General features: G+C 35.8%; 2 protein-coding genes across 14 annotated transcripts in view; both read left to right on the plus strand.

Annotated features, from left to right (window-relative positions):
• Positions 1–898: 898 nt before the first annotated feature.
• On the plus strand, positions 899–17966 carry DDX52 (DExD-box helicase 52). The gene is made up of 15 exons (XM_016131416.2): positions 899–1023; positions 2109–2304; positions 3146–3273; positions 4328–4513; positions 6103–6246; positions 7007–7118; positions 7955–8027; positions 8495–8698; positions 9301–9391; positions 11446–11568; positions 11694–11844; positions 12007–12082; positions 13241–13312; positions 13862–13954; positions 16099–17966. The coding sequence occupies exons 1-15, from the start codon at positions 937–939 to the stop codon at positions 16154–16156; spliced, it is 1794 nt and encodes a 597-aa protein (XP_015986902.2). The 5' UTR covers positions 899–936; the 3' UTR covers positions 16157–17966.
• Positions 17967–19257: 1291 nt separating this feature from the next.
• Positions 19258–26376, plus strand: part of SYNRG (synergin gamma) — a 68930-nt gene continuing 61811 nt past the window's right edge. For 9 of the 13 annotated variants that reach the window (XM_016131402.2, XM_036222221.1, XM_036222223.1 and 6 more), the window contains exons 1-2: positions 19259–19412; positions 25566–25606. In XM_016131402.2, coding sequence (XP_015986888.2) covers positions 19327–19412; positions 25566–25606 — 127 coding nt within the window. In that variant the 5' untranslated portion in view covers positions 19259–19326. Of the gene's footprint in view, positions 19413–24580; positions 25607–26376 lie in introns of those variants that run through there. The other 4 variants (XM_036222222.1, XM_016131406.2, XM_016131414.2 and 1 more) reach the window with 3 other exon arrangements.

Genomic DNA, 26376 nt, shown 5'->3' on the forward strand with positions numbered 1-26376 from the left:
TCCTAGCCTTAAAGGTAGATATTATAATCCTATAATTCTTATTTTACCAGTGAGGAAACTGAGGCACAGACCAGTGAAATACCAAGATTACTAAATTATTAAATGATACAACTGGATTTACATATTCGTCTTTCTGACACTCAAAACCCATGCTCTTTCCATTATACACCAATGCCTATCAGCCTAGCTTAATCCTCAGAACAATCCTGAAATAGGTAGATATCATGATCTTCATTTTACAAAGATAAAATCTGATAAGCTAAATCTCTTGCAGTTTTAGAGTGGCTCTCAGTAAATATTTGAAAGCTTCCCAGCATGTCTAGATTAAAAATCCAAATTCCTTACTATGACCTTGTTATAAGACTCTATGAGATCTAGTTTCTATTTGTTCCTCCAACCTTCTCTGTACTACATTTCCTCAATGCAACTTGGCTCCAGTCACCATGGCGATTTCCTCAATGTTCTAAAACTTTTCCCTTCCTGAGACATGTGTTTCTTTTATCTGGAAAGTTATTCTATCTGGGAAAGGCTCAAATATTACGTCATCAAAATGAACCTGAGTAATCTACCTAAAAGTAGTTCCCCCTTTCTCTACCTATTACACTGTTTTGTTTCACAGTGCTTTTCACTTTCAGAAATTATCTTGTTTTGTTAACAAAATCTTCTGTTCCCAGTAAAAAGTTGTTTCCCTATAAGTCTAGAACAGTGACAGGCATAAGACAATATTGATAAACATTTTTTGAAAGGACAAATAAATAATGACGGACAACTTAACACATAGTAACGTACATGACAACAGGACAATAAAAGGACAAGTACCGTAGAACCGCCAGGCTCCGCCCCCTAGAGCCACTTCCGCCCACCGCCTAACCCGAGACCTTCTGGGAGAAGTTCTCCGCGCAGGCGCTTTGGGACCGCGGAGCTTTCTGGGTAAAAATGGATGCACACGATCTCTTTTGCCGTCTGGGTGCGGGAGCCAAATTCGACCTGAGACGCTTCTCTGCGGACGCAGCCCGATTCCAGGTACTGTGCGTAGAAGGACAGAGTCCGGAATAACTAAGAAGGAGCAGGAGCCGGAGAACGAACTGACTGCTGGGGTACCCAACCCTTGGAGACACCGTGGCCTGGAACTGGGGGCGTTTTCCCTCTTTTGGCGTTCAGTTTACTACTCTCAGACCTACCCGGTCTTTTGCATTAATGCTTTCCACATGTTTTTGTAAACTAAGTTGGGTCTGGCACGGAGACGTCCCCTCTCCCCTCCCCCGTGCCTCGTAGTTTATTCAAAGGGTAATTGTAATCCTTTCAAAAACACCTTTTTCTCTGAAACTGGTGGAAAGGAATTTCGGAAGCAGAAACGACTTGAAATGGATAGAACAGATTCTTTAACAGTTGTTACCCGGGTTCCCAGGTTTGGCTTGGCATATAACTTTAGTGGGCATGGTTCTTTTGATTCCCGCAACCCTACGGCATGTTAAGTAACAATGAGGAACGATTTAGAAATTGCGGGGTGGGATCTTAATATACGTAAGTAGTGAGTGATAAATCGAGAGAAGTTAGCTTGGATCCAATTATGGAAAACCTTGACACTGTGACTAGGGGAGTGTGTGTGTGTGTGTGCACGCGCGCGCGCGCGACAGGGGTGTTTCATTAGTGGTATAATATAGTTAAGAGTTTGAAATCTGGAGCTAGTTTATTTGGATTCAGATCCTGGATCTGCCAGTTAACAGTTTTCAGACCTTGATCAAGTTAATTAACCTAAAGCCTCGATTTTCTCGTTTGTAATATTGCTATTTACCTCATAGAGTTGTTGAAGAATGAAATAATATATGTAAACCTGTTTAGAAGTCTGCCTGACAGCATATAAAGGTTAGACTGATAAGCATATACGTGTTAGGTGCTATTATGTTCATCATTATTACTGTTATAAAGTCCAAAAAGATACTGTCTGGGATTCGATTCCATATGCCCAAACACTTGTCAGCTCAACAAATATCTGGTGAAAGGGTAAAAATGATGGGGAGTCATTGGTCACACGTTCTTATGCCAGTGCTGCTTAGGTGAAAGCCATGCCAGTCCATAGATTTCATTTCAAATTTTTTGGGTTTTAGGTAGGAAAAAGGAAATATGACTTTGATTCTTCAGAGGTGCTTCAGGAACTAGACTTTTTTGGAAACAAGAAGTCTGTCCCAGGTGAGTGCGGAGGATCAAAAACTCATCAGGAGATTCAAGATGTAGAGAAGAAAGAAGAGAGCTTAACTGAAAAGAGAGAGCATAACAAGAAAAGGAGGAAGATGATGACTACAGGTTAGTGCATAATTTTTTTTTCTCATTAATTCTTTTCAGTTACAAAAGTAATTCAAGCTTATGATTACAAATTAGACAATATACAGTCACTTGTCAGTTGATGTCATTCAGGTTGCTTCCAGGTATTTGCCATAACAAATATTACTACAATAAAGATTGTGGTACATATATCCTTTTGTGTAGGGCTAGTTCTGTAAATAGCATTCCAAAAGTGAAGTCACTGGGCAAAAGGTGTACCCACTTCTTTGTTTGAACAGATACTGCAAAATGACTTCCCACATCATGTTTATGCTCTGTACTGTTGGTCTTAAGTTTTTTGCCAATTTAATGAATGAAACTTTATTTTTTTCTTGAGTATCTTTTCATGTACTTCACTGGGTATTTATATTTCAACTTTTGTGCATTTGTTCTTACTCTTTGCCTATTTTTCACAGGTTTTTTTTTTTTACCCCCTGTACTCTACCATAGGGATATTTATCTTTGTTCTACCTTTCGTCCTATTTATTTTCTAGTTGATTGTTGTTTGGATGTGGAAAAGCTGGCTGCCTCATTGAAATCTTTTTTTGTTTAAGTAGTATTTCAGTTACTGTCTTTATGTTTTCAAGTGTACAGTTTACATATTACATAGCTGAAATAACTAATAAAAGGAAAAGGATGAGCTTCAGAGTGCTGATTTTACCAACTTAGAACTTACCTCTCCTTTTCCAATTTTTATACGTCCTGTTTTATCTAGTTGCCACAGCTCGTACATTTTCTTTTGTTTAATGTGGAGCTATGGCTTGTGGGCTACACTCAACAATGTTGCACTTAAAATCTTTTAATTTTTTATAATATGTTTTAGAAATTACTTCGGAAGAAAGTTCTACTATACAGTGGATATCATCTGTGGAAGCAAAGATTGAAGATAAAAAAGTTAAAAGAGAAAATAAACTAACCTCAGGAAAGTTGGAGCATCTCAGAAAAGAAAAGGTTAGAAAAATGTCAGCCCCAAGTGCTTTTCTGGCCTAATGACTTGGGTTATTTTGTTGATAAAAGCGAATGTGGTTTTGTTAAGCTGAAAGATTGATTATATTAGTTTGAATTTCTAATGAAAAAGTAAAATGTGCTGTGGCTGAAAATTTTTAAGTTTAAAATTTTGAAACTTAAATGAAAATATATAAATTATTCTTGCTTATTTATATATATATATATATATAGAGAGAGAGAGAGAGAGAGCAATTATTCTTATAGTATATACTATGTAATTCTTGACCTGTTAAAGTTTCAAGATTGACAGTGTGGTTAGAATTAAGTTTTTAAAATTTCTTATCCTCTTTTTATAAACATAAAATTGACCTTCTTGCTCCTTTGTGTTAAACTCACTGGTTTAGAAGGATTTCCTTTGACAGGGATGTGAGAGTTAGAATTCTTAAGCCTAGTTTATAACTCAGAACTAGAGAGAGTTGGAAACAGAACAAACAAATAAACCATTGTCATGTCTGCTGCACATCTGCTGTGTTGATGATGGAAAGAATTTATTGTTCAGCTCACTTCAGTAACCCAGAATCCAGAATTTGACTGTTTCTGGATCAGAGAATGGAAAAACAAACCAAATCAACACCACTTGACTCTGCTTTTGGCACTCAGTTTTAATAAGTAGAGTTTATGGTAAATCATCAAAAAGCAGTGACACTTGTATGCTAAGTGCCATACAAAGAAAATAGAAGGCTTCAATGTCTACCTTCTAGAAGTTTATATGAGATTATAAGTTATTGCTAGGACATAGTGGATTAATATGAATAAAACATTCTTGGCATTGACACATTATTTGAGGAAAGTGTGGAGAGATAGGTTTCATTGTTATGAATGTCTTCTGTCTATGAAAAGGCATGAAATGTACCTAATATTTCTATCTTTGGGGGCTTGGAATTTAACAGAAAAATTCCATAGGCTACTAAAGCTTATCCTAGAAACTACTGTTGCTTTACAATATCTGACAGTGCATTTGACCATATCCATGGTGTCACTTTATTTCACTTTTCAGATAAACTTCTTGCGGAATAAACATAAAATTCACGTCCAAGGAACTGATCTTCCTGACCCAATTACTACATTTCAGCAACTTGAACAGGAATATAAAATCAATTCTCGACTACTTCAGAATATTCTAGATGCAGGCTTCCAGGTACCTACACCAATCCAAATGCAAGCCATTCCGGTGATGCTGCATGTGAGTATGAAGATCTAGAATGCCTCTAACAATCCTTTTTGTATTTGCTCATTCTCTTTCCTGTCTTTGAAATCTTCCTTTCTACCTTGCCTTCCCCCTACTGAAATCCTTCCCTTACTTTTAAGGTCCATCCCAAACGCCTGTGCCTTCATAAAACTTGTGTTGATCACTACAGCTAGGTGTGGTCTTTTTTCTTTACCAGCACTCCCCTACCATTCAAGTCTCCGTGATATTTAGTGTTCTTTTTCTTGCAGCATCAATCTTATACTTTAGACTATTGTATATTTGTAGTAATCATTCTTCCTATTTTACCAGAGTGTAAATAGAAAAGATCAATATAATTAGTGCAAATCTGGGGATAGGCACTGTATTCTGTTTGTTTATTCATGATTTTGTTTTTAATCTCCAGGAACTATTTCAGAAATACAGAATTCTTATACTAACCTGACTGTTTTTTTCTCAATACTTTTTATTGTTGAAATGTACATTATATATAATAAAATACTTAGATTTTAAGTATACAGTTCAGTGAGTTTCAACAATATATACCCTATGTAACCATCTTCCCAATGAAGATGTGTGACATCTCTATCACTCCAGAAAATTTTCTTGTGTCCTTTCCATTCTGTCCTCACCCCATCCCTACCCAGAGGTAACCACTATTCTGATTTCTGTTGCCATATGTTAGATTTACCTCTTCCAAAATGTTGTATATGAGTGTAATCATTATTCTTTTATTTCTGGTTTCTTTCACTCTGCCTACTATTTTTGAGATTTATCCATATTACCTATAGCAGTAGTTTGTTACCAAGTGTTATTCTGTTGTAAGAATGTACTACAATTTGGATATCCACCTATTGATGCATGGGTTAACCTAGATGTTTGGAAATTAAGTGTTTCTGAGGTTTCATTTTGTAGCGATGAGAACTTTTTTCCCCCCACATAACCAAGGTGACCTTCATTTCTGGTAGCCATAGGCTACGAAGTACCGTTTCATTCATACTAGTCCTTTGCATTTTCTTTGGAAACTGAAATGAGAATACATTTGAATGACGATGTTAACTCATAGTAAATTTGCTTTTAATTTTCACTTAAGATTATTTCTCTCATGACTTTAGCTTAAAGCTTAAACAAATCACATTGACTTTCTGAAGATTGTCTCCCAGAGATTGTCACTCAGATTATTGCCAGTTTTTATTTCTTACTTTCAGCCATTCTGTTACTAAAATCTTCCTAGGGATTGAGCAGGACAAAAAGTTGGTTTTGTAATTTTGCTTTGATAAGAAGTTTAGTGGGAAAGAAAATTGAAATAATGGAAATGATTGAGGCTGTGAATTATCCAAATCTTACTTATCCACATTCTTTAGCCAGTTCAGATGGACTTCAGTGACAGTGCTCAGAAACTCCATTGGGGTGGTGGTGGCAGGGGTGGAAAGCGGATATGGGAGAAATTAGAAGAGTGATGGGAACATGATGATTGGATTTGTTAGATGTAATTTTATTTGGTATTTTTATGGCTGGTAGCATTTTTGACTAGGCTTTGAAAAATTTATGTACTTTTTCTTGTACTTAACGTACTCTGTTTATAGGGTCGAGAACTTCTGGCTTCTGCTCCTACTGGATCTGGAAAGACTTTGGCTTTTAGCATTCCCATTTTAATACACTTGAAACAACCCACAAATGAAGGCTTCAGAGCCCTGATTATATCACCAACACGAGAACTTGCCAACCAGGTATAACTTGTGGTTCCTGAAGAGGATATGTTTGGTGTTTGTTTCAGTCATCTTCTTATTTAAGGGTAATAAAAAGGTCTCAAAAGAGTAAGGCCTGTGTCTTTTGTCATGGTCAAGTATTCTATACAGAGCACACTTCAGTATATGTTATTGCATATAGGCAAATCTTTTATAATTTTCTAAAACATTTTAACATTTATACTTTGGTGTATGAGATCATTGAAGTCAAAAGGCTATGATAATATATAGTTTTTCTAAAATTTATTTTCTCACCTAGGAAAATGAAACTTCATCTCAATTTTTGAGAAAGTAAAACTATACAATGATCTGCTCCACCCTCTCTCCCAATGTACTTAATATAAAGTACATGCCAAGTATGAAATAGTTTAACAGTAGTACTTTATTTTAAAAACAATATGTAACAGATTGGAAGAGTTTGGATTTTATCTCTTAAAAGTAGTTTACTAGACCTGAAGAAACTACCGAATCTTAGTAGGCATTGATGTTGCAAAATGCTGAAATGCAAGTTAATCTATAGTTTATTACAGATTTAATTTCAAATATTCATGAATTGGTAAAGGATTTATTTTATTAATAATGTAAAAGACTATGCAATCTTAAGTATTTTAGTAACTAGGTTTTTATCATTTTCTGTTTTAGATTCACCGAGAGTTAGTAAAAGATTTATTTTATTAATAATGTAAAAGACTATGTAATCTAAGTATTTTAGTAACTAGGTTTTTATCATTTTCTGTTTTAGATTCACCGAGAGTTAGTAAAAATATCTGAGGGAACAGGATTCAGGATACACATGATCCACAAAGCAGCAGTTGCAGCCAAGAAATTTGGACCAAAATCATCTAAGAAGTTTGGTAAGGGATGCATGCTTGGAATGTTAGAACATGAAGGGGATTTGGAAATTACAAATATGCTAATTGCCATCTAAGAATTCTTAGTGTAGTCATTGCATAGATTTGATTCTTAAGCTAAAAGAGATAACCCCACTCTCACCCAGTAGTTATTATAAATATATACCAGTGGTTCTCAACCAAAAGCAGTTTTGCCTCCCCACTCTACCTCACCCTCGACCCCAGGGACATTTAGCAGTATCTGGAGACATTTTAAGTTGTCAAAAATGGGGAGGGGTGATACTAATCTATAGCAGGATGCTGTTAAACATCCTACAATGTACAAGACAGCCCCCTACAACGAAGAATTGTCTGGACTAAAAATGTGAATAGTGCTGAGGTCGAGAAGCCCTCCTTTACTTTACACTATTGATTTTTAACCTGCTGTGGAAATACTCTGCAAACAAGAATAGCTTATATCCCTACCCTTACATCAGCCAGAGAATCTGCTTTTACCTGTCTTATCTTGAGCTTCTGAATAAAATTTCATTTAAAAAAAGGATTTTTCTGAAAGAAGTTTGAAAATTAAACTGTTGAATTATAGTGTTCTTGCCTCTTAGAAGCTAAACAGATTAAATATAATAATAGAATAGGGATATACTAGTTTGCGTTACGTGATAAAAGAAAAATACATGTTATTAGCTTACTGACAAGAACTCTTATGTAGTTTGTGTGTAGTGAGTGTAACCATTCCCTCCTCTCTCTACTTCAGGTTATTAACAAATTTAGGAGGCTTAATTCTCTAGTTCAAGAAGGATGAATCTTGTGTTTGCAATTTATACCATTCGTTTTCCCTATAGATATTCTTGTGACCACTCCAAATCGACTAATCTATTTATTAAAGCAAGATCCTCCAGGAATAGACTTAACAAGGTACAGATAATATTTTAATGTCTTCCATGAGTGTTTTTCATTTAGATGATTATGTTTTGTTGTCAAGTGCTTATATTACTACCCTTTAGAGCTTGCTATCTGCCAGCTTTCAGTTAAGTGTTGGTATTGAGAATGGTTTTCATTAAACTCACAGAAAAATAACTATCTGGTTTAGAAGTTACAGATTTTGCTGAGCAGTTAGTACAGAATTTCTTTAGACTTCTTTTATGTCTTTCAGCAATAATTATGGTTTTATAAAGTTTATGGGAAGCTCTGTTGCTAATGAAACATCATGTCTTTGGGGCTAATGTAATAGGTACACTAATTTATGTTTATGTTCTTTTTACCTTTTTCCTGCTTATTTTTCCTATACCTTTTTGTTTGACTTCTTTATGTGTTCCCATAGTTCAGTAAAGCGTCTTGGATCTTCCTGTTCAATACCTACAAGTTATTTTGTTATTTCTTAGTGTTGAATGGCTGGTAGTAGATGAATCAGATAAACTGTTTGAAGATGGCAAAACTGGGTTCAGAGACCAGCTGGCTTCCATTTTCCTGGCCTGCACATCTCACAAGATCAGAAGAGCTATGTTCAGTGCAACTTTTGCATATGATGTTGAGCAGTGGTGCAAACTCAACCTGGACAATGTCATTACTGTATCCATTGGAGCAAGGTAATTGTTCTTCCTCATTATCTCATTGACTGTTTTCTTAAATACAAGTCATTTTTATTTTAGATTCAAGGAGATAGGTTTTTTGGCCTAAGAATAATGGAGAGACGGACACAGAATGGAAAAAATGTGACATTGTATAATGTATCACAGCAGCTTATAGAGTGTTAATAAAGCCTTAAGATATCTTACCACCAATTGTCTGTCTCTAGATAAACCCTTGCTAATCATTAATAAAAAGAACTTAGTCATATGAATAACCTTACAAATGTTCTCATTATTTTATCCAATAATTTTACCTTGAGAAATATTTTGTAAGTAAATAATTAGATGTATGAAAATTTATGACTAGAACACAGCAAAATATCAAAGTTTATTCTAAAATGATAGAATTGTAAGTGTTTGTATTTTTCAAATATCCTTGAGATAACATTTTTGTAAGTGGAATAAAACATTTTAAAAATAACCATCTTCAAGTTAAAATATAAGTACTTACATATTGACAGTGAAAAAGTTCATTCTGTTGCATGTAAATTATTTCATTTATTTAGGTTTTTGGGGATGTTGAGAATTGGCTGTTACAAACTGTAGTGTTTTCTTCTCAGGAATTCTGCAGTAGAGACTGTAGAACAAGAGCTTCTCTTTGTTGGGTCCGAGACTGGAAAACTTCTAGCCATGAGAGAACTTATTAAAAAGGTACATTTGAAATACATTCTTGAATTTTGAGAAAGTTCACTAAGTCTGATATTACTGACAAGAGGCTGAGCGTAATTCCTGTATCATATTTAGTAATCCAGTGGTAAATTGTTAAGACGCACATTGAACCAACTCTCGTCCCAAGGGGGACAGGCTCACCTGTTAGAATATAGTAAATTTCTGTTCTCAGCTCAGGTTAGTCTAGGGAAAGCCTTACCTGATGACCTAAAGCCTCCTTTTTCCACATCCGGGTATGCATCTGCCCCCTCTATCTACTCCCACCCCTTTACTGGTTTCTTACAGAACTGGGGCAATGTAAAATGAGTAGGACACTGACTAGGGTTTTCTTTTTGTGGCCCTTTAGTAAATATTGAGTAGAAGCCATAGTTAAAAGGTTAAGTACTAAAGGGTCAGGGACGGGTGGTAATAAAAGAAATGTAAATCGTAAGCACTGCCTCCTGGAATTTAGTCTTTTTTAGGGGCTAAAATATATTTGCGTAAAATAAATATACTGCGTAGTTTGTGATAAAGGTCCATGAAAGGCAATAGAGTATTTTTCTTAAACATTCATGTAATTATAAGGGTGCCATCAGGATGAGTTGAATTGGTGGGAGAAAAGTCTCTTAGAGGAAATACTGCTAATCTGGGCCTTGAAGGATCGATGGGATTAAAAGGTGAAGTGGGGAGAGTATTGATGGCTGGAGGAGCAACTGGAGTAAAGTCTAAAGAGGTTAAGGTGAACACTGTATTTGGAGACTAATGAAGAAGTTACCTAAGGCATAGAATTTACGGTGAGAATTAAAGATCAGGTTGGACAAGAGAGTTGGGGTCAAGTTGAGAGAAACTACTGAACATTATTTTAAAATGTGGCTCTCTAAAATGTTTTTTAAAATACAGCCACATGATTTTTGAGAAAAATTACTTAAACAATGGTATATAAGATGAGTTGTAACAGAAAAAGACAATGTACTGAAACCAATTAGCAGGCCATTAAGTTAGGCTGTTAGAGATAAGGAGGAAATAATAAATGGCTGAGTGTTAAGAATAGTTAGAAGATGAAAGGGAAAGATGTTCGCAAGTACCCGATGACTACAGAAGTGGCGAAGAGCGTGGACTCTGGAGCCAGTCTACCTGGATTGGAATTCCAGCTTTAGGCAGATTAACCTCTGTTTCAGTGACCTCATCTATAAAATGAGGTTAATATCTACCTCTTAGAGTTGTTTTAGGATTAATGAGTTAACAAAATATAGTACTTATTATAGTACTTGGCTTATAATAAATGCTATGTATTAGTTTTGAAAATATTTTCAAGGGTATTATTTGGCAATAGGAAATTTAAGGTTTTCACAGATACTCACATGAGATTGTACACCAGCAATTTTTAGCCATGTATGAGCTTTAAGAGGTTTCTGAACCCTTTGAACTTATATGTTAGAGTTTGTGTGAATGTATAGTTTCCTGTTAGAAAGCTTTCATAGCTTTTATTAGATTGTGAAAAGTGTGTATGAACCAAAATAAAAAGGTTAAGCTAAAAATACAGAAAGTTGGTTTAAAGAGAGGCAGAGTTTGATGCTATAAATGTAAAAATTGTTTGCCTATAGCTGGTAGTTAACAGATTTTAGTTAATTCATAAGATAAGGGTTATATTGAGAGAACTGAGAACCAAGGACTAAGCTTTGGAGAAATACCCACAAACAGGATAGATTATGAATTAAAAAGATAGTTGTCACATTTTAAGCAGAATCAAAAAAGTTCTGAGGCATGGAAGCCAAGAGATTATTGTTTCAAGGAGTAGGTGTCCATCGCTAAAGAAAGGTAAAGGAGGTTAGTTAGACAGAATTATTGGAATGAGCAAGATGGAGAGAGAGTACAGTTCGAGTAGGAAGAACTTATAGGGAATGGATGATGAAGGAGACAGATTTAGAACACTGGTCCAAGGAATTTGGCAGTGAAAGTACACTAAATTGAATTGGGTTCTTTTAAGAATTAAAATCATGAAATACTGCGATCATATTTTTGATTATGGGTTATGTGTGCTTATTTTTGTCTTTTAGGGTTTCACTCCACCTGTTCTTGTTTTTGTTCAGTCCATTGAAAGGGCTAAGGAACTTTTTCGTGAGCTCATATATGAAGGTATTAATGTGGATGTTATTCATGCAGACAGAACACAGCAACAGGTAAAAAATGTATACTTTCGAAATGATAAAACTAAATTTTAAAATATTGGTATTAAACTTATAAAGTACTTATTTTGCATTCCTAAAGTTGTACTAAAACATTTAATATATGTTCTATTAACCAGAGAGATAACACAGTCCACAGTTTCAGAGCAGGAAAAATCTGGGTCCTTATTTGTACAGCCTTGCTAGCCAGAGGAATTGATTTTAAAGGTGTGAACTTGGTAATCAACTATGACTTTCCAACCAGCTCAGTGGAATATATCCATAGGATAGGTGAGTTGTCCCCTGCCTCATGACTCATCCATCTTAGCACCTCTACTCTTCCCTACAAATATGATCAATTTTTAAGCTATGAAAATCCAGCAACTTTTATATGAATCTCGAAGATACCTTTCCTTGCCCCAAAGTGGTTTTTTATGATCTGATTTCTCTTAGGTCGCACTGGAAGAGCAGGCCATAAAGGAAAAGCTGTTACATTTTTCACTGAAGATGATAAACCATTATTAAGAAGGTAAATTAAGAAAAATAATTTAGTATTAAATTGATAAAATTGATTTATTATTCTTATACATGTATACAATTAACAGGTAATTACAAAATGGCCAAATTTTAGCTATGTGAAAAGGAAGAAATGATCAAAAAGCCTTGTTTTTGCCCTTTCATTATTAGAATTTGGGAATATTCATTAAGTTTCAGACTTACAGAATTTTCCCAGTAGCCATAGTTGATGTTACTCACAATGTGACATTAAAGTTTTTGGATGAGTTTAAAGTTAACCCCTGAGTCTCTTCAGCCCAGTCAAAATTATGTCTTATTATGGTACATCATTCTCATTGCTCTTAGGGGCAGATGGAGTTTAGTACCAGGAAAAGCTGTTTTAGTGACAGACTCCAGTATTATTCAATGGTAGCCCCTTGAAGCCTGGATAACGTATGATAGATATACTTTTAGAATCATGGGTCTTAATTTAGTTCATCATCATAGATTTTAATATAAAAGCTGAGTGTCCTACACTTTGGCTGCCTATAGAAAATTTAGGCTGATGATAATTGATAGCATGTCACATTTCTATAATCAAAATTGAGTTATGGCCGAAAGCACTTGTATTTTGTTCTGTTTATCAGTTTTGACAGAGATTTTGATTTGTGCCTTCTGAGCCTTGGCTCTGTCAGCCTTAGTTTTGCTTTGAGCACTTTCACGTGTCTATGTATAGGGATGTATTTTCAAAAGTTTAGATTCACCTAAAGTCTCCCCAGCAACTCCAAGCATGTGAAACTGACGACTCTCATATTAGTGTAATTATGTACTTCAGTTTTGCTTCTGGGAAATGGGGATGGTGAAGTATTTGCTAAAAAGGTTTGTTGTGAGGATCGAATGAGTTATTATACATGAAAAGCTTAAAACAATGCCAAGCCCATAGTAAGCATTATCATTTAATAAATTTAAGCTTGACTCTGCTCATCAATTCATTTATTTCAGTCCACCAGATAGTTCTCTCAGTAATCCAATATGATTACATCTTGTGATAATTGATAATATATCAAAACACTTTATTGGATTACTTTCTTGTTTGTGTAGTTTTAGTTCCATTTGTATTGTGCAGAGGGTTTAAGTTCATAAACATCAATTTGATAAGATACAAATACATGTCTATGGGTACATTTTTCAGCGTCGCCAACGTTATACAGCAGGCCGGATGTCCTGTGCCAGAATACATAAAAGGTTTCCAAAAACTACTAAGGTACAGTCTTGAATTTACCTGGAGATTCTCTCTTTATCTCTTTGTATATATATTCTTAGTTTTATGCTCTTATACTTTATAGTTCTAATAAATACTGTTAGAACATTTTAAGCTACAAATTTTCCTTTTAAATATTTGTGAATACTTTGTTCTTTCCTTGAAATTTTAAGTATTCAGATTTTTAAAAAATTATTTAATATTATTTAAAATTATTTAATATTATTTTAGTTCATAGAACTAGTAAACAGCAGTTAATTGGACAAAATTCTAATGTTTGTTGGTACAGGATATGAGGTTGATACAAGACATATTTCATTCATAATCACTGCCTTTTTCATTTAAAAAAATTGATTAAGTTTATCATCCCTTGGGATTACCTTTATAAATGCTATTAGAAATCTAGTATATTAAAATAGATATGCTGTCATTGTTAACCGATATGTGGATAAAAAAATTTTATGATCAAGAATCAAACCTTGTTTTAGCTTTAGCTCTTAAATTAAATTACATTAAATTTAGTTCTTTCCTCTTTTACTTTGTAACTTTCAGCAAACAAAAGAAAAAGATGATTAAGAAGCCATTGAAAAGGGAAAGCATTAGTACAACTCCAAAATATTTCTTAGAAAAAGCTAAGGATAAACGGTAAGTGCATGTGAAAAAAGTAACTGACTCCATCACATAGTTATAGTAGGCATTATTTTTCCTTAGGGTAAGTTTTTGGAAGTAGAATTGATAGGCCTACGGTTTGTTATAGAATGTAGTTAAAGTATATATCTTAGGTTGGCTGTGATTTGGGAATTTGGATGATTCATTTTGGAATTTTTCTATATCTGTATATCAATGATCTGTTTTTTTTTCCATCTCTGAAAATATGATTTTAATTCACTATGAATTAGAATTGCACTGCCCACCTTCTCTACACAGCCTACATGAGGACATAACAACTGAGGCCAATAGTTAGGACTCACATTGATGGAGCCTTACTTGAATCTCCATATTCTGGGCAGGATTTCTGTTAGACTTATGCTGAAACACATTGTAACATCTCTAAAAAGTATGACTTGGTTAAATTTGTAGTAGTTTAGCTGAGTTTTATGAGGATTTTAAAATAGAGATTTTTTAGGATACATACAAGACTAATTTTTTTTGCCTCGTACTGCTTGGAAGCTTCATTTTTTGATAGGAGCAGGCTGAACACATACTTGATGGTAGTTTGTTATACAAATGACTATAGAGTGAGACCCATTTCCTGAGTTAGAAAAAGGATATTAGTATACAAGACGAAAGTTAGAGAATAATTTTTAAATAAAATAGTTTAGAGAAGGGAAAAGTCATTATGGCTTGGTATAGTCACAAAGTTTCAAGGAGGTAGAACACCTAACATTGTGTATTGACTGTGGGAAATAAGATTCAGCTCAAGTATATAGAGAGTGCAGTGTCCCAAAGTTTTAATTCAGTTTTAAGCTTTAATAACTTGGGATGAATCAATGCTACAAACTTACAAAAAATGTCATTTGAAAGAGTAATCTTTTGAATTTCATTTGTACTTAGTTTGTGATTTCTTAATACATTTTTTATTTTAATTTTTTGTGGCAGTAGTTTGTGGATAACACTTAGACCACGGGATTGGTAGAGAAGGGCACTCTGCCTGGCCACCTGATCTGTCTTGTTAGACTCTTTCTCTTGGTGGGCCACATCAGAACTGTTGTACATGCATTAGAACCTTGTTTTTCGGGTAACCTTAAAGCTAGGATTGCAAATGCAATCCTTTCAGGCCTTGAGCAACAGCTCATGCAAGTTTTTACAAAGGTTGAAACTCGGCTAGAGCATAAGATGGTAGCTATGTTGAATTTTAATCAGAAACATCAGTTTTTTAGATGATTACATTTTAAATGTTAATTTTTGTCAGTTTGTAGCATATATACTTCTGAGGTTATTAAAACTTAAAGCTGCACTAAGATTGAGGATGCTTGTTATATATTTTGTCTCTCTAGACCCCTATGTAAAATGCTCTCCATTTTCTTCACATTTAAAGGCCATACTTCTTAACATAGCATATAAACGAGAGCTTATCTGATTCTGGTTTACCTTTCCAATTTAGGTGTTCATTTAATGATCTGATCTACACCTGTAGCCTCATGCCTCTATGTTGATAACTTATATCTTCAGGTCCAGCTTCCCAACTGAGCTATAAATCTGACAGTAATACCAACTCTGCCACTCAAGGTTGTTTGAGGATTAAACTAATAATAACATTGAGAACTTGTCATTATTATACTATGATATGCAAACATTGATTATTTTTTAAAAACTTGTTTCGTTTTCCTGTGTTGACACTTAGTTGATGGCGGTCACCATTTATTGAACTCTAAAAAATCAGACCACTGGGGTTCATGTCTCATATTTATTACCAGTGTGTGATAGCAAGTTGCCTACCACTCTGCTTCATTTTCCTCATCTGTAAAATGCATTTAATAATATAATCTTTTTCATAAGTTAGGCTGATTATCCAAGGTAATACATAAAAAGCACCTATAATAGTATTAGCCATTAATCAACATCAACTCTTACTGTTAGGTCAGGATCAGAATTTGTAGTGTAGTGTAGTTTATTGTGATCTTTCTGTGTCCCTTAGATGATTGTGGTTTTTCTAAAGGGCACAGACTTAATGCCTCATATATTTGCTTATACAGTAGATTTCAATAAATGTTTATTAAACTGGTAGACTTAGAAAGTATGTATTTCTAGAATTTCTAATTTAACTTTCCTTACTTTCTTTGTCACAGGAAAAAGCTCACTGCTCAGAACAGCCGGAAGAAAGTAGCTCCTAAAGACAAAAGTTAAAAATAGAGTTGTTAAAAGACTGTATCAGAAATGTAATTTTATCATCCTAGCATGAATGTTATTATCACGGAATATTTTGTCTTAGAATCACCTGTATCAAACACTTGAAATCAACTACAAGAATATGGGACTGGTAAAAAATTATAAACTTTCTGTGCATTATGTCAAATTTCAATTGTAGGTGACTGTAACTTTTAAATGATAACACAATGAAAAGAATATTCATTGACATTTCTGTGGTTTGAACCCAGAAAGATACTTCTTATAGAAGAACAAAGCTTATGCTAAAAATTACAACACCTGAAATATGGTGAATTCTTAAGGATTTTTCCTTTCAAGTGTGAAGGAATGTGTGATGTATGCTATGGAGAGACATCTGGAACCAAATTTCAAAGTAAGCCTTGAAATTGAATGCTGCTTCCCACCCACCCCACCTATTTTTTTTTTGAATGGATAAGAAGCAGCACATGCTATCTACCAAGAAGAAACCTACTGCTCATTTATTTAACTATTTCTTAATTTCTTGTTGGCCTTTTGTGGTATGAGCCACAAAAAGGAGATGCCTCATCTGTGGCTGGTTATTTAAGTACGCTAGATTTTTAAATTCTTTAGTCTATTAAGTGTTCTTATACCTCATCAGCAAGGTAGCTCATGCCTTCCCTGTCATAATGTTGCAACTACAAGATATGGTTAGCCTTTTCCTTTCTTCATTTTCCATTTAACGGAGCTCTTTCTTGTCTCTTTCCATTCAAGATGACTTTGTGTGAAAACTGATAAACGTTTTATCCTGATAAGGAAGAATGTTCCCGATACTTGATATACCTCTGGCTTCTTTTTCTTACAGCTTATCTTTCCTGAGGCTTTATGGCCCTTTATCCATTTAGTAAGCAGGTCTCTGCCAAAGGTAAAGGATCATGATGGAGACTATTCGCTATTAGATTTTTCTCAGTTGATAGTTTTTGTACAGTGGAATAAAAAAAAAAAAAACCTAATGTAAGGAACTTAGAATGACATCTGACATGAACATTAGTTATTATTATTAACACTACTTCAGTCTTATAATGTTTTCTCAGCAGCATTTGAATTAAACATTTCCTTTATTCTCAGATTTTTACTCTAAAGTCAGGGTAGGTAGACTCCCAACTTGAATATTTTAGATAGAACAAAAAATTGTTCCATCTTCAGAATTTATAAAAATAGAGATCTCTTGCTACAAGGTACAAAAAATACAAGCATGTGGGTTTTTTAGTTTTTACAAGCAGATCACTGACTCAAGATATATTTTGAAGGAAGGGGTATTGCTGCCACTCATTTCCCAGCTATATGACTTTGAATAAGTAATTTCTCAGCTTTTTTTTTTTTTCATTTATGAAGTTGAGGGTAATGTCAGTTATGTCTCAAGATTAGAAGTACTTAGCACTATTCCTAACATGCAAATTCACAACCGATATTCCTTAAACATAATATTTGGTTAGGAATACAAGGCTTGATAACACAGTCTCTACCCTTACAGTGTAGTGATGGGGATAAAGGAACAAATAGTGTGGCAAATGCTGTGTTAGACATAAGGCCGTGATGCTGAAGCATCACAGAAGGGCATCTAGTCCATACTGGTAATGTCGTGAAAGGCTGACGTCATGAGCTGAGTCCCGCACATGTAAGAATCAGTAAGCAAAAGAGAACAAACTATCCCAGACAGAAACAGATCTATGATACTTGATAAACTCCCTACATTTGACTTCCTCCTTTTTCGTATTTCCTCCCGTGTAACTACCCATCCGTAAATAAAAGTGGCTACATAAACCTGTAATCAACTTGGTTTGTTAATGGACTAATAACAGTTTTACACCTTTATATCAGTGGGAACAATCTGCTACACAAACATCAGTTTCACCTAAAGAAGGGGAGGAATGAAATTAGTAGACAATTAGGAAAAAACGCATGATAATTGAATGGCTGGTTCTACTGACATGAGCAAGGACTTTGAAGTCAAACACCTGGTTTTGAATCCTGGTCCTACTGCTTTGCAGTTGTATAAATGTAAGCAAATTACAGTTTCTTTTAACCTTGGTTTTCTCATCTGTAAAATACCAACACTAACTCTTAGGGACAGATTTGAAAAAATACAGTAAAGTTCCTGACCAGTGCTTTGTGTCCAATAAGTGATAAATAACCGATTAAAACTTGTGTCCATGTGAAAGCTCTGAAGCAAGAGTGAAAGATAAAGCTAATTATAATCCATTATTTGCTAGTAAGCAAACTGAGGACTTGAAAAAGTTTATATTCAACTTTTATATTTTACTGACAGTAGTTTGATTTGGAAAAGAATCCCAGTAAAAATGCATAGATGGGTTCTTGGTAATTACAGACTACTTTCCAAACACCAGTTTTGCCTCTGCTTGCAAGTACAGACATACCTTCTTTTATTGAGCTTGGTTTTACTACGCTTTACAGATACTGCATTTTTTATAAATTGGAAGCAAGACCCTCCACTAGCAATAAAATTAGGACTTGCAATATCTGAGGTATGCCAGCATAGGAAAAAACGCATTACTGGATGGCAGGAGCAAATACAAGAGCTGTGCACGGTGGAGGTTTATATGCGGATGAAGTTGATCTATTAAAATAAATTTTAAATACCTTCAGCTTTAGGCGTGGATACCAAAAGAAAGCCGTTGAGCTCCGGGGCGGGGAAAAGTGCTGAACATTAATCGTTGCCGTGAAGGTATCAAAGGGGCATTCAGGAGCCATCTACTCTTTTGTGTAAAAGGTAACAATAAAAGAACTCAATCTACTCTTTCTGCTAACGAAAATGATCGTTTTTCAAGTGGAGGGACGACAACACCTTGCAGCAAGGCCGTCAGCTGGGCCCGAAGACCTTGCCAGACGACTAATCAGTTTCCCCGCAACTGAGCACCAGACTGCATCAACCTGCTCCAGAACTAGAATTGCACGCAGGACCTCGGCGGCGGCAGGGTAAAATGACGGGACGCCCCGCCCCCACCCCGCCCCGGGATGCGGGGTCACGTGGGCGCACGGCCCCGCCCCGCTCCCCAGTCGGCCCGGAGGTGGGGTCTGGCGTTTGCCCCGGAAGCGGCTTCTTCAGCTGACAGCTGCTTGTAAGGTGGCGGCGGCAGTGGCAGCAGCTGCGGCATCACGCCCGGAGCAAAATGGCGCTGCGACCGGGAACCGGAGCTGGCGGCGGCGGCGGCGGCGGGGCCGCGGGAACTGGTGCGGGGGCCGCCGGCGGAGGCAGGTGGGTGCGAGGAGCTGGGCAGGGATTCGGCAGCGGCGGAGGGTGTTTGGAGATTACGGAGGTTTTCACCCGTTCCGACCACTTTTGCTTTGGAACTGGGCTACAAGAGAAGGGTCGTCCAGGCACGTAGGCCGAAGGGGGCGGATAGAGCCCGGGCGCCTGACTCCTGTATTCCAGGCTCAGGGACACTGGGGCCGAGCGGAGAGCGAGCACGCGCCCCAGTGCTGGAAGGAGAGGACGCGAAGGCGAGGGTCCGCTCGGCAGGGCTGGCACCGGCGGGGCTGGATAAAGGAAGAACCCCGACGCCTCGCTTCTCTCCCTGGCTGGCTCTGGAGCGACCAGAGACTTCCCTTTCCCAGGGCTTGACCAGGGACACTGTAGGGAAGGCTCTAAAAAATCTGGTCACAAAGCTGGACAACCGTTTCCAAGATGCGTGTGTGGGTACTGTTTGTCTTTTCCCCTTTCAGTGTCCTGTCCTTTTTATTTATTTCCTTAACGCACGAGAAACAGCAGGAAAATCTGAATATATTTGAATTAGTAAGTAGAGCTCTCGTAGATGTAACTCTTAAGACTTGTTTCCTTATTGAAAAACAATTCATTGTTAAACAGCAGTTACACAGTTATCAGAACAAAGCTTCCAGACTTTCACTTAGCCCTTAAACAAATCTATCCTCTGTCATATTTCAGCTAGTAATTACCTGTGGTTGTCCTACCCAGAACGATAGGGGGCGTGAACATTTACAATTTGACAAGTTCATAATTTAAGGGCAATTTTATTCCCCACTTCTTTAATGAATGACCTAGTCTGATTCTGTTTTGTTAGCCAACACATACTGTATACACATTTAGAGATAAAATTAGCGTTTTTATCTTCAGCATCCTAAATTATCTTTGGAAAATAAAGTGTTAGTTTTTTTTTTTTTGATGTGCAATGTTTTAATTAGGAGTCATGAACGCTACAAAACTGGAGAGTCTTTAAAGTTATCACCTCTTGCAGGTGCTTATATGTATGCTGGGAAAAAAGAGGCAGTCACTGTTCAATAAACCACTTGTGTGCAGCCCCATTTTTCATTTTCTCTGCATATTTTTCACTTAGATTTAAAACTTTTTCTTTTGTTTTCTAATTTACACTGTTTCATTAGAGTTTTTCATGAATACTCTATAAGTCAGTTTCTGGCTGAAGACAAATGTGTAATTTCTTTTCTATATGGGATAACAATTTCTAAAACGTTTCTGAGTGGCATTAATATGATCAACTATATGATTAATCATGGCACCAAGTTCTGGGAAAATGTAAACGTAAAAGAATTTGGCATTCTAAGTCCAGATTTTATTTATTTGTTTCAATGTTATGGGAGGGGTGAACCTCAGGTGCAGAAAGTTGAGTGGATCTTTCCCCTTAATTTATAGTATTTTTTTAAATATCAGCCCATGAACACAAGATTTTTTTTTTAAATATGGTCTGAGTTGTAATAGAAATTAGAATAATTGATTTAAATTTTTTTCCTCTGTAAAATTTGGTTATATCTGCATTTCTAAAACTGTAGGGTAGGATGTGGTTCCACAGTGTCGTGGTTAACACGCAGAAGGTTCTGGGTTTGTGCCCCAGTGGAGTCACAGTCCATGGTTTATGGCCATGCCACCCTGAACAAGCCCGATGTCTGCTTCTGGAAGCTAAGCAGGGTCAGGCTTGGTTAGTACTTACTTGGATGGGCGACCACCTATGAAGACCAGGTGCTTAGGCATAAATAATAATAAAGTAAGTAAATAAAAACAAAACTGTAGGATATATGGGAGAGAAAAATGGTTAAAATGATCCTAACCTTGAATAACATCTGGTAAGTGTAACATATATTGGAAACTTTCTGAGACTGAAAATCTGTATGCCAAATAAAAAATATTATGGTTTTCAGAGAGCAGTGGTGAGGGCTGAGGTTATTTTATGAGGAAGCTAACATTATGGTAGCCTAAGTATATTTTAGGGAAAAAGGAAAAGAACCAGGTAACCTCTCAGCTTTCAATAGAGAAAATTCATGAACTATAATTTCCCATATTTCTTAGATATTTGTCTATGTTCTAAGAGACTAAGCAAAAAGCAATGATGTTTTCTAACCTTATCAATATTACCCTACTTTTGATTGTTATTCTACTTTAGAACGGGCTTCTTTAGAATAAATGGTAGAGTTGTATAAATGGCAAAATTTACCCAAGAGATGAGAAGTATTTTTTTTTAAGTCAAGTACTGCAGAAAGAAAAGTTGAAAGATCTTGACTAGTCTGTAGCCTTCTAGGATGTTATCATTTATGAGCTTGTCTATTTTTTTCTTGCTCTTTTATAAGCTCCTTAAGAGCTTCCTCATCTTTTCATCTTCCACTGTTTCTAGTACATAAAAACATTTTCTGAACATTTGGAGATTCAAGCTACATTGAAGGCAAAGCAGCAGCAGCATTTCAGCTGGGCCTCATTTGGAGGAAGAGGAAAGGGTCAGAAAGGTGGGAAGGCCTAGTGGACGTTAGGGAACAGCAGGTAGGCCTAATGTGGCCCTATGGTAGACGAGTGGGGGAGAAGAATACTGTAAGATAAAGCTGAAAAAAAAAAGTTGTGCTAAAACTGGAGCGGTCGTTGAGTGTAAACTAAGGAAATTCGGTTTACAGTGGAATCATTGCATAGTTTTATCTCAGGAATGGTTATCAGATGGTTATCACCTGTGCTGTATGAGCTGCTGAAGGTAGGGAGATCCACTAGGAAGTCTCAGGAATACAGACTTGAAAAGTCAAGGCTGATCTAGATTAGCAGCAAAGGTAACTGAAAAGGAAGAATGAAGTAAGCATGTGACAAGCCGAGCTCGCAGTTCTGCTTTCACATTAGCATACCAGTAAAAATATTGATTTTATCTTTGAAATCAAATTGCCTGGTTTTTTGCCAAAATTTTGCTGTCTTATCAATATCTTAGCTACTTGTCTAGTCTGTAAGGATACCGATGTTAGTCATCCAAACATTTCGGAGAGTCATATGAATGGTACATAGGTCAGTAAGTAGTTTGGGTTGCTAAATAATTACTGGAGTAAGACATATTTGTCAGTAATGTTCTTAATTTAGTTTTTGTTTGTGTTTTCAAAGTAACCTTTATACATCTATACATCTCTTCTTGTCTGTTTGGTGTTTTAGTTGGGACTTTGGGAAACTCGTGGTTCTGTGCCTAAATTTGAGGAAACAGGATAGAGTGGTGAAGGGATTGCATAGAGCTTCACAGTCACTTTATGGCAGAGCTGGAAAAAATATATAACTCAAGTTTTCAGTTTTTACTTAGTCACTACACCATATTGATAATCATAATTTTTAAGACTGATTTTGAAAAGTCTCGACAAGTTGATTACTTAAATGCATTGCTTCTAAGTTTATCAATCTGTAAACTTATATGAGTATATGAGTAACTTTTTAAAAAAATTGAGTACTACCAAATTTCAACTTACAGTTTAAACATTTTATTCAGTTAACATATTACTTAGCTAATATATCTCATGCAGTTCAGAAAAAACTTCACTATTCAGGCATCTCTTTGGTACAGGCCTATTCGTCAAGGTAGATCCTCTATAGGGCTGTAATAACACATAATCAGATGCTCAACTAGTACTTCGTATACCATCTTACAGTTAAAAAAAATAAATATGTTAGTGCAAAAAGATGCTAAAGTTAGATTTCTAGCCCTTTTCCTCTGAAGCTGGGTGTTGTACAATAGAAAAATGCAAGGGCACATAAATTCACTATACAATTTCTGGATTTCACTACATTCTCTAAAGGCTATCCAGAAACACCCCCTAGATCCTTGACTCTCAGATTAAGAGTGTTTCTCACTCAGACTATTTTCTTCTTTGATTTGTCCCATTTTCTTCCCCTCCCATCTCAGAGAAAGAAACACCTCTTTTCAAATCAAATCCCTTTTGCTGCCTTGCTCTGTTTATCCCATTCCCTCAAAAAACCTTGTTTTATCAATACTAAGTATGTTTTGTATCTTCAATCTTTCCCTATGGGTCCCTTTCTCTTCCTCTTGAAATTGTTCACTCAGAGATCACCATTTTCAACAGCAGTGATCTTTATTTATTAATCCTAATTCTGATCAGCTTTTTTTACGCTGTTAGACACTAGTAACTGGTACTTTCTTCCTGAAATGTAGTCCTTTCTGTTATAATTCTCACTTATAACCAATTCTCTTGGTTCTCAATGACCATTCCCTACTCAGTTTTCACTGTCAGAAATCTCCAAGGTTCTCCTTTGTTGCCTGCTTACTATATATGCACACTCCCTTGGCTATTTCATCCACAACTGGAGCATAATTTATTTCTTATCTTTATTTGTAAAAGCCTAGCTAGATTGACATAGACCCATCTCCTGAGCTCGAGTTTTTTTTCTGATTGTCTGCTCCTCATGGACACACTCTTACCACTTTTCTCTCCAAACCTACTCACATTAGGTTCCTGTTTTCAATAAATAATATCAGCATTCTTGCAGTTGCTCAGGCTCAAAATCTCAGCAGCATCCTCAGCTCTTTCTACTTGTTCACTACTGTTCTCCATGCTAGCAGTTACCACGTCCTGTTGATTCTTTTATATAGCTTTCATTTACTTCTTGTTTTCCATTCCCACTACTCTGGTTATGATAGTTTCTTAGCTAGTTCTTTTTACTTTAGATCTTCTCTGCCACACCCTGTTACCAAAGAAACCTAAAGCACATTTCTGATTATTTCTCTCTCCTACGTAAAACCTCTGACATCAGAGAATTGCAGATCCAAATCACAGTGAGATACCATTACACACCCATTAGGGTAACTATCATCAAAAAATAAAAAAGAAGGAAAATAACAAGTATTGGTAAGGATGTGAAGAAACTGGAATCTTCATGCATTGCTGGTGTTAATGTAAAATGGTGCAGCTACTATGGAAAACAATTTGGCAGTTTCTCAAAAAGTAAATGTAAAATTACCATATGACCCAGCAATTCCACTGCTAGATATATACCCAAAAGAAGGACTCAAACAGATACTTGTATACAAATGTCCACAATAGTAGTATTCAGAGCAGCCAAAAGGTAGAAACAACCCAAGTGTCCATCAACAGATGAATGGATAAACAATATGTGGTATGTACATACAATGAAGTATTATTCAGCCATAAAAAGGAATGAAATTCTGACACATGCTACAACATGAATGAACCTTGAAAACTGCTAAGTGAAATAAGCTAGATAAAAAAGGACATGTATCATATGATTCTACTTAATACAATCAGCTAGAATAGGCAAATTCATAGAGACAAAAAGTAAAATAGTGGCTACCAGGGGTTGCAGAGAGGATGTAATGGGAAATTATTATTTAATGGGTACAGAGCTTCTATTTGGGATGATGGAAAAATTCTGGAAATGGATTATGGTGATGATTATACAACGTTGTGTATATTTTACCACAATTTCAAAAAATGACAATTTCACATAATCATAATAAAATTAAACCTTTTAAAGGCACTCTACAATATATTTACTTTTCTAATCCTGTATCTTCAACCCTAGATCGTATCTCTGAATACACCGATAGCTCTGGCCTCAGAGCTTTTGCTTAAGCTATGTAATGTGCCTCTCTTTAAGATTCAACTGAAGAGATACCTCCACAAAACTTCCCAAGATATAACTGATGAAATTAGTCTTTTTCCTTTGTTAGTATTTTGAACCTCTCACAACACTTAGCACATTTTGTCCTATGTTAAAGTTATTTGCCTGCATCTGTGTCTCCAATGAGACTGAGCTAATTCAGTCCATTCATGTAGTAGGCCCTCAATAAATGGTCACTGAATTGAATCTGACATGGCACTCTCATTTTATGAATGGGGAAATTGGAATCCAGGGGACGTCACACAGTAACAGAGCAAGGACTAATTTAAGGCCTTCTGTCTTCTAGTTCAAAAAATTACCCCCTTACATGAACATGCTGACTGTTGTGCAGCCTATGGATGTTCAGTCTGTGTTACTATTAGTTCAGTATTGTGCTGCAGAGTAAATGCCATGGGTCTGCCTACAGTTCCGTCATTTATGTGAAAAATTACGTGTTTTATTTGAAATTTTTGAACATATAAAGATCTCAACGTATTTTTGTTCTGTTTTCAGCTTCATGTTTCCAGTTGCAGGTGGAATAAGACCCCCGCAAGGTATGTGAAAGGTTAAGTTTCGAACTTTTTTTTTTCACTATTATGTTTTCAAACTTGGGGATTAAGTGGGTAAAAAGTTCTATTGCCACCAAACAGAGTAAGCTTTTCCTATAGTATTGAACCTATATGACGGCTACTCAGAAAATTTCTCAAAATTTTGTAATTTGAGGAATAATAAGAATCATTTATTATTTCTCCCAAACTTATTTAAACATTACATTGACAGATTGTTATTTAACCTCAGAAATGAAGGAGACTTTCAGGGCAAGAGTATTAATGAACAGGTGACAAATATGAATTGAGCTGTTATTCTCTGAATGACATCTTTTTCCTTCTATCTGGTCTTCTCCTAGATTGTTAGCTCCATAGGGCAATGGCTATGTCTGCCTTGAGCTTATCAGCGTGTTGATAGAAAATAAGAAAATGATAAGGTCTCTGTAGATGTTCGTTGAATAAATAAATGAACCTTTTTAGTTATTTAATACTACCGTGGTTTTCCTATATGAATGTGATCTTATTATAGTCAGCTATATAAGAGATTGCATATTCTGACTTAACTATTTTAAGTCTCAGTTTTATTCCTAGTAATTCCTCTTCTCTCATGGTTTCAGACAGGGGACCACCAATATCAATTATCACTTTGACTTTAAGGAAGCAAGTAGTAAAGGGATATAATCTTGACTCACGGTGCTGTACCACTGGGACACAATGTTGACGGAAAAATATGTTTGCCCTTCTTTCTGCTCACTTTTCCCACTTCACTGTACTCT

Source organism: Rousettus aegyptiacus, unplaced genomic scaffold, assembly GCF_014176215.1.
Source record: "Rousettus aegyptiacus isolate mRouAeg1 unplaced genomic scaffold, mRouAeg1.p scaffold_m13_p_6, whole genome shotgun sequence".
In the NCBI taxonomy this organism is placed as follows: domain Eukaryota; kingdom Metazoa; phylum Chordata; class Mammalia; order Chiroptera; family Pteropodidae; genus Rousettus; species Rousettus aegyptiacus.